Source organism: Populus alba, chromosome 11 (genome assembly GCF_005239225.2).
Source record: "Populus alba chromosome 11, ASM523922v2, whole genome shotgun sequence".
NCBI classification, from domain to species: domain Eukaryota; kingdom Viridiplantae; phylum Streptophyta; class Magnoliopsida; order Malpighiales; family Salicaceae; genus Populus; species Populus alba.
In genome coordinates this window covers 11,158,648-11,167,887 of record NC_133294.1, presented here as the reverse complement: position 1 = coordinate 11,167,887, position 9,240 = coordinate 11,158,648, and the positions used below count along the sequence as shown (strand labels likewise).

General features: G+C 34.5%; 1 protein-coding gene across 5 annotated transcripts; it reads right to left on the bottom strand.

Moving 5' to 3' along the window:
- Positions 1-1,653: 1,653 nt before the first annotated feature.
- Positions 1,654-8,872, bottom strand: LOC118035393 (uncharacterized). Of its 5 annotated transcripts, none has more exons than XM_035040940.2 (11): positions 8,710-8,872; positions 8,383-8,556; positions 8,235-8,293; positions 8,089-8,154; positions 7,811-7,918; positions 7,204-7,270; positions 6,155-6,239; positions 4,815-4,975; positions 3,495-3,596; positions 2,789-3,011; positions 1,654-2,058 (listed from the first exon to the last, which is right to left on the bottom strand). In XM_035040940.2, the coding sequence occupies exons 1-11, from the start codon at positions 8,746-8,748 to the stop codon at positions 1,925-1,927; spliced, it is 1,218 nt and encodes a 405-aa protein (XP_034896831.1). In that variant the 5' UTR covers positions 8,749-8,872; the 3' UTR covers positions 1,654-1,924. The 5 variants fall into 5 exon arrangements, with proteins under 5 accessions (XP_034896831.1, XP_073268904.1, XP_034896832.1 ...); XM_073412803.1 differs by having other exon boundaries at positions 8,235-8,288; XM_035040941.2 differs by having other exon boundaries at positions 8,383-8,529; positions 8,710-8,870.
- Positions 8,873-9,240: the final 368 nt, after the last annotated feature.

The window sequence follows — 9,240 nt, the reverse complement described above, 5'->3', positions numbered from 1 at the left end:
TAGAAAACAAAAGGAAGAGAGGAGAATCGTCCAGTCATCGTCTTTGGCTTTGCCTCCCCACACCAAGTAAGTTCTTTTTTTTTTTTCATTTCATCTTTTGTAGTTATATAACACTGTGCGGAGGTAATTTTAATTACCTTCACACTATGCAATGCATGCAAGCTTTAGTCAGCCGGGTCACTGGCTTGAGCCAGTCACTTGGATAGGACTGCTGGGTCCAGCCTCGCCACATGAGTCGTGCTAGACCTAGCCCAAAAAAACAAAATTAAAAAAAAAATTAAATTTTTTTGGTGATTTCCTTGTATATTTTTCTATCAACTTTGCATAATATTGGTTTGTATTTTTATACTGCAAATATACAAATCTGGTAATAAAATACCTAGTTTTCGTCAAAACATTGAAAAATAATAATAAAAAACATGTTTTTATTTTCATGCATATGACCAAGTATCTAAAAGGAAAAAAAATCATATCATATTTTCATACAACAAAAATTCAAAAATATGTATTAACATGCATTTTGGCTTTAATAACCAATTTATTAAAATCACGAGAACTAAGCCAATATTTCAAAAATTCCAAAAAAATCATTTTTTTTTCTTTTAGTATCTAGGGTTATGACCTTATACGTAAGACATATTCTAGATATTAAATTCTTTTGTTGACGTTAGAACGATTATGTTTTACCCGATAAGATAAGGATCTCTTTATCGAGGAAGACTTTTCTTAAACCATAGACGGAATAACAACTAGAAAACATGACAAGACCTTAGATTTTATTAGACAATAAAACAATGTAGCTTACCTTAGATAGGGTGTATTTGGGGTGCTAATACATTTTCTTTATGCAACCAGTCCTCGTACCCAATCTCTAAAACTAGTTAGGGTTCCTAGTAACCAAAATACTAGGTTGGGACTCTCATTCTATTTTTCCATAGATAAGAGACAAGAATTATTTATCTCCCCATATTTGCCAGATAGCCTATTAGATAACCCATATGAGAGGATGTTTTCGTTGCAACGCCGCACACGTGCAACAAATTTTATTTTGTAATATTAATTTTTTTTCTATTTAGTTATTATATTTTTATGATACGACCTTGTAGCCAGACCCACATCCAAGGCTCTTAGATTTGGTGTTGTAAGCATACTCACTTAAACTTAAATCATGTAAGTTTAATATTATTATTAATATTAGAAATAACACTCTTAAATCTTAATTTTTTAAAATATATATATATATATATATATATATATATATATATATATATATATATATATATATATATATAAAATTATCTCATGGCATCATGTCAGTTCTAAAAAATTATCCGTGTCAAAGCGAGTGGCTCCAATTATGCCATTCTATATATTGCTAGCTCACATTGGCAAATTACCATGAATATTGTCCGAGACCAAATCATGAAGCATTGGAGAAATCTTTCTTCTCAATGGGGCTAGTCCATTTTCATTATATCCTAAAGCTGAGGATTAAACCTCTCCTTTACGATCTACTTGGGAAAAAAGAAAGAAGGATGCTTCAGGAGAAGTGAGTAGCATGACTTTGCTTACTGCAGTTTGATGATAAACTTTTCAATGTACCCCTGATAATTGGCAAATAAAATCTTCTGCAAAGTAAAACTCAGATTCGTCAACAAAAACCAAACCTCTCATGAAACTACAATATCACAGAAGCATCAGCATCAGCATCTGCTCATGTAAAATCCAAAAGCTGATTGCAACATTGTTTATTGAACAATTTGGAAGTTATTGAAATCAATTACTTAAATAATAATTACCCCTGATAATAACTGCTATCTCCTGACAACAAAATTTTTGCAGTATTGATTATACAGTGAGAATACAAGAAATCCAGAAACATTACAGGTAGCCCATTTAGAAGGATAATTGACATTGTATGCCTTCATTGGAGTATCTGACTGCCGTAATCAGAATTGAATTTCTCATAGCGATGGGCGTGAAGATGAGCAGATGGCCTTGTGTTCTTCAAAGCTGTCTCTATATCCTCAGATCTGAGCGGCCCAACTTTTGGCAACTCTGCAGGCTCACAACATTCAGTCCAAGTATGATGAAAAACTAATTGCACATACACATTCACCAAGAAAAAATGTGATTAAGACAGTATAGGAAGTGCTTTCTTCAATAAAGGTGGCTAAAACTGTTGTGCTATGGAACCCAATAAGAAGATAAGGTGTTCGTATCAGCCACGGTAATATCAAGGAAAGAAAAACCAAAAGGAGCAACTGAACATTTCTTTGTATCAGAATTAAGGTGTCAATTCATTTCGCTCATCACATTCTCTTCCTTCCTGGGAAACTGGTATGGATGAGAATGCATAGGTTACCTAGCACTAAGAATCAAAAAAGGAAAACAAAAAAGAGTTGACCACATCCTTTTTTCTAAGTGTTGGACTTACCCCTTCATGGAAATGATATGCTACTATGAGAATATCACTAGAGCTCCATACAGACTTGCCAAAGAAAAGACACCTTAACTTTCCATCTCAACTCACCTTTAAGGCAGACATGCTTCACAAAGATAGCTGACAGGTAAGGTTGATAGCATCATAAGAGATGATTAGAGCGAGGTTATACAGACATGGATATAGATGGCAGGGGAAGATAAAGGAGGATCTATTTTGGTGAGATGGTCATTTTCAAGAAGGGGGGAGCCCTTGGGATACAAGAATAATCTCATAGTTACTTTCCATTTATTAGAAGCATTTTCTGGATTTCCCTCAAGAAAATGTATGATAGAAGTCACTTACCATCATCAGGCACTATTTCCTCTCTGTCTTCAAGGAGTGTCATTAAGCGTCTCAATGGTTGCATGGCAGCCTCTTTGCATAATAGCCGGATATCTGAACCAGAAAATCCTTCTGTTCTTTCCACTAATAAATCATAAGGAAGCATGTCCTCATCAGGCTGTGATGGGAGAAGTTCTTCAAACATCGTTCTTCTAGCTTCTGGTTCTGGAAGGGGTACAAGAATCTTTGGTTTTACATGGTCAACAGAAAACTATTTGAATGATACACAAAGCATTAGCAACATGTTTTGCTCCCTTGTTTTATATCGTAACACTGACATCAGACAAAAAAGTTCAACAGCTAAATAACAAGAACAAGAGGAAAAAGGTTACTGGTGGCAATGTCCACCAAACATAGCATGATTTAAACTATAATTTAGCAAAGCTAAGACAGTAAAAAAAAAAAAGTTCCAAAAGGTGGAGGTGCTAATAAAATGTAAATACTGCAAAATATCTCTTGTTTTGCAGTAGAATTGCCCAAATCTTTTAAACCAAGAACTGAAGTGCAACCTTCCACTTTAAATTGAAGGATGAGCATCTCTCATCTGACAAGAGCACAATATCATTACGTATGGCCTTAAATAGCTCGCTATCCAAAAATAGTTTAGATCTAACTCTGCTCACTATCTAGTAAGCTTAGCACTTTAGCAGAAAATATCAAAGGATACTCGCTTCTCAAGACGCCGGAGCATGGCCGCATCCAATTCCCAAGGTAGATTAGTCGCCGCCAAAACAAAAACAAGCTCCTTTGTGCGAGTCAAACCATCCATCTGCAATCTAATCAAATGGATCAATTTATGCCAAAAAGCTGAAGAAATTATAAATCATTTCATTTCCAAATTGAGATATAAATTGTGCGCATAATTTGAAATGACATGCAAAGGAACTAGTGAAATGCTGTAATGCCAAATGTGGCATGGAAAATACCAGTAAATATGATTAAGTATCAGGAGAATCAGAACAATTGTAGGGGCTAATGCATGACAAAACCACCATGAAATGACATTAACAATAATACTGGTGCCAGTGCTTGGAACTGGAGTACAAGAGTGCTCAACACAGAGAATAAAGGCATTGAACTTCATTCATTAACTATATAGTTGATGCTACTAAAATAGTGTTGCCTAAACAGAGAACAAAAATATTCCATGAATTTGCTATGGTATGCATGTACTCATTGGGCAAACACTCTGCAGTGCTCTGCAGTGCCTGTTAGAAGAAACAACACATCAGTAAATGATATGCACGATCTTTCCAAGGAAAACTGCAAAATATGTATACAAATATAAATACAAACAATGGATAAATGAACAAAAGTATTAAGTGGCTCGGACCACTTGCACTTCAGTGATCAAGGTTGAAGTTTTTGCACTTCAATGTCATATGTTTGGCACCATGAGCAGAAGTGATTACAATTCAGTTGAACTCATGACATGGCATAGAAAATCAAGACTGGCTCTGCTTTCCCACCATAAGCAAACAGCAGAAGATACTAGAATCACTAGAATGACAAAAAATCCTAATTGGGAGACCATAAATATGCAAGCTGCACTAAAAAAGAAACCATAATGGAGAGGAGTCAACACATTGATAGTAAGAGAAAGCAAGCCCCGAATTAAAATTTTATGCCACGCCAAAAATATGATGCAAGTATAACAGCACCTTCTGACAGATGAAAATGCAAGATATTCTAGCGCAAAAATTCACCAAAGTGTAAATTGACTCGAGTTAGTTTTTGCATTTTCACCTGTTTTTAAGGAGTACAACCTGAAATTACAATTACATTGGACCACTTTAGTTGAGAATAAATGTGATCATAAGTGACAGATGATTGTCTTAACAGGAGTTGGAAGAAAATATTTTTGCACTTAACAGTATATTGATTGGAAACATAAATGCACAAGCACACACATAGAGGCGTACACACACTTGCATGCATGTGCAGATGCGTATACACAAACAAAATGGTTTAAGGAAACAAACATAACCTGTATGAGCAGTTCAGTCTTCAAACGCCTACTTGCTTCATGCTCACTGCATGCTTCACCACGTTGACTGATAATAGCATCAATTTCATCAAGAAATATAGTTGATGGTGCGTGATGCCTAGCAAGCTCAAATAAAACCTTTATTAATTTCTCTGAATCACCTGCCGCATGCACAAACTTTGAGTCAGATTCACTTTCAGTACCATGACAGGGAATGGTTTTGCAAAACAGGGGAAAAGGCATATACTTTATATTAAAAAAAATTATATTCCCTTCTTTCCCTCAAACATTTGTTGATTGATGACAAGAAGAACAATGGTACAAGAACAGAATAATGGTGGCAGTTGGCCTTACTTCAATATGATGTAGAATAACAACAAAATGGAAATAGGAAAATTTAGGTATTTTTGCATGGAGAAAACCTAGGTCAGAAAATAAAGACCCTTCAAATAAGACAACAATTTGGCTTTGTTATCTGCCACCATCATATCATAAAAGTTAGAAAACTTTATGTGAATTTCTTAATTCAAATCTATTGTGTGGCTTTCATACATGAATTTCTACAATCTGAACCAACTTCCTACTTATCCTATCACCTGGATTTTTTCTTTTGTTTTCATTTTTTTTTTTGGTCAATTAGTTTCTAATGACCATTTGTTCTAACAAAATGCAGGAGTTGAGAAAGAAAAGCACGCCATATAGAACATAAATTCATTAAATTCACCTTAAAACAGTTCACAAACTGTTTCATAATTCATAAGATATGAAAGCTGAGAATCCATAATGTCTTTGCAAGTTCGCAACTTTATTTAGTTTGGTGACTTAATCAGCCCTTCACCACAAACTAGCAACTCTTCCCCCTTATCATGTCAATAATAAAATCAATATTGCTAATCAAAACAATTCTTCAAGCCAAAGGATAAACACTCCAAAACATGGCGATGGCTGTTTAATATATAGTTGACACCTGCAGGGAAATAGAGATGGTATGCAACTGCTGAACAATAAGCCTGAATTCCCTAAGATGCTGAAGCCCAAAAATTTCCCATAGCTGTAACAATTTATCACGACAAATATTCATTCATGATAGAAGAGATCATCCTTCCATCACTCAGAAAACCCCGAATAAGTAAAGCAGATTGCTCAACAAAACAGGTATTGCATAACACGACAAGAATAACATCCACTTAAACATAGATATTATTTATCTTCTTAGGCCTAGAAACCCGTATCATCACAAATCACATCAAAAGAAAGTCAGTCATGCTTTATTTCTCCATACAAAGTACTTGATATATTTTATATTCTAAACATGATCTTAGAAAAGTTCCCAAACATACCCCGCCATTTGCTAACCACTGAAGATGCTGAGATATTGAAAAATGTGGTTTTGCACTCTGTAGCAACAGCCTTTGCGAGCATTGTCTGAAACATAGATATCAAAAGTTACATAGCAATAAAAATTTCACTAGAAGAAAGCAAGCTCAAGAAACAGCAAGATATGGCAAACCATTTTTTTTATTAATCTAGAACTTTTCTCCTGTAATCATTGAGAGAAACTCTTAAACATACCATTGGGCAGAATACAACATTTCAATTCCAAAGACAACATTTGACAAACACATTTCCATAGACATGTGATAGCATACAACAAGATGAGTTCATATGAGAGGCTGCATGGTGGTTGCGGAGGGAGGAGCACTATTGCAGCACGGTCATATAAAGTACATGCAATGGAAATCCAAAGCATGCTTCTCATGCATGACCTCTTGGCCTTATCATAGGGGGCACTTTGCCTCTAGTCAATGGGAGACCTGCATGCTATTGCCTATTATACTTTTGTTCACGTAATTAATGATCCCCAATTCCTTTCCTAGATTCTTTTGATGCCATAAAAATAATTGTTCTGAATACAGTAGGATACCAGTCATAGAAAATAACAGGAGCAACCACATACATGCCAAATGCCAACTTTTATCGAATACGGTATCTCCTTGACTTTCAGGTGAATGACAGAAAAGGACAGTCTCTTTCCAATCATTCACAGTTTTCCAACCAAAAAAAGAAGAAAGAAAAGGAAGGATTGTTTTGCTGCACCCAAATCATTACAGTTTACATCCCACGCTAAACTTTGAATACTGTTAAAAGAATCTTACAAAAGTAATCCAAGTTTCAATATAGTTACCGATTAACATCCTTGTATGAAAAAACCTCAACCCAACACCCAGCAACACACACACACAAAAAAAAAATATATATATATATATATATATATGTACATCTCTAAAAATGTTCAAGACACAAGTTCTATATAGGGACGTGAAAAAATTGTATAACGGAAAAAAAAGATAAAATAACACTAGTAACAATGAATACAATGTTCACAAACCTTCCCTGTCCCTGGAGGGCCAAAAAGAAGAATGCCTTTCCATGGCGACAGAAGACCAGTGAAGTATCTGTAAAAGGCAGGATCAGGTTAACTGTGAAAAGAAAACTTCATAGACCTAAATGAAGCAATTTCTGAGTGCAAAGAGCACCACAGCAGAAAAGCACATTGATGTAATGTTAACAAAATACACATTTCTGTGATGGAACTCTGCCAAACAGGCAGACACATTAAAACAGATGCATCATAAGCATGACTAAAGGTGGCCAGAAAAATTCCTTAATTCTCAAGATCATCAAAATCATAATCTTACAGCATTTTAAAGAAAACTTTTCATAACTAAATAATCCAGTCAGTCTTCGAATGAAGTAACTTTAGCAATAGCTCAGACCTCGGTGCTTTTCTACATCATTCTTCAAAAACAGAGAGAGAAAAGAAAACCTTTCCAACAAAATTGCCAAGACATGCTCCACGTTTAAGAAGGAAACTTTTCAAAAAAATTTCCTACATTTAACATGGAATATGCAAATTCACCATAAAAGAAGGGGATTTAAAATAAATGTGTGCGATAAGATAATGAAGTAAACAAGTTTATATTAACATGACCCACTTGGGATATTTTATCGGCATGACTACAGCTTCTTTCAGTAAACGTTTTGCATTCTCTAACCCCTTAATGCTTTCCCACTTCACATTTGGACTGCCGCGAATGATATCCCTGTACATAATAAATCAATATTCATCGTCAAAACATTCAGAGCAGTTAAGTCAAAATGTTAAATCCCCGGGAACCTGGACGATATAAATATGACATCGAACAACTATCCAATGCAACAGTTTCAACAGGCAATCCATTGGGTGCAAAAATCTGTTCAGATTACCAATTACCTGCATAAACTCTCTGCTAAAGCGCGTGTTTCAGAAGAATCAAAAGCAGGAATCAAAGGCTTCTGACTGGAAAACAAAAAACAAAAATCAGCGGATTCTCAGAGCAAAAAGCTGTTATCTTGCATGCGAAATAACACTTCACTTACGGTATTTCATTAATTCCATTAGGCAAAACTCCGTTGGAGTGTAATGTTGAGCTCCTATCCTAACATCAGATTACAACAAATTCATTTTTCACATTGCAAAAATAGCGAAGAAGAAGAGGTAACAAAGGCAGAAAAATAGAAGCCATACTTGGTTTCTATACTGCTCATAAATGGCCATATCAGATGGGTTCTTGACATAACCATTCCCATTCGATGCTACTGCTGTTGTTTGACCGTTTTGCTGCGACTCCGATGATGTTTGTGCTGCTGCTGCAGCCACCTTCTTTCTCCCAAACTTATCATCATAAAATATTTTAAAATCCTAAGAACACACATTGGTAACTTAAATAAACAAAAAATAAATGAGTTTTTTTTTTGCAACTTTAAAATTAATTTGATCTGAAATAGCTATGTAAAAAAAAAAAAGAGTAGACTTTAATAGAAATGGGAAGAAAGCGAATGTGGAGGAGGGTACCTGAAAAGACCAGCGAGTGAGAGAAGGTTCATCGGCCATTACTTATTTACTTACTGATGAGAAACACCAGAGGGAGAGGGAGAGGGATCTGTGTAACAAAAAGATATATTCTTCTCTGCAGACTCTGGAAGTTGGAGTTTAATCTGTACTTGTCTGTCTGTCCCACTATTTAAATTACTTGATGAAGACCAAGAAATCGCATGTGCTTAAAATTGGGAAATGAATCCTTTCTTTTTTTGGGCAAACTTGTCGATAGATTAATTTTGAATAATTTAAAATATTAATTTTTAAAAATTTAAAGAAAATTAAAAGGATGCAATTTTATAAAATAAAAATCAAACATGTATAATTTTGAAAAAAAATAAATTATGATGATTAAAAAAAATTAAATCAAATCTAATCAGCTCAACTAATTCAACCCTACCTAATTTATTTTAAAATTTAATTTAAATTAAATCTTGAATAAATTTATTAGTGAGTAAATTGAGTTTAATAATAGTGATTTTTACTTGGTTATTATTTATATTCCAA

Coding starts and splice junctions, on each gene's coding strand:
- LOC118035393 (XM_035040940.2), bottom strand. CDS start 8,748: ATGGCCGATGAACCTTCTCTCACTCGCTGGTCTTTTCAG. Junction 8,155..8,234: donor AATGGAATTAATGAAATACC/GTAAGTGAAGTG, acceptor TTTGTTTTCCAG/TCAGAAGCCTTTGATTCCTG. Junction 7,919..8,088: donor TTAGCAGAGAGTTTATGCAG/GTAATTGGTAAT, acceptor TATTATGTACAG/GGATATCATTCGCGGCAGTC.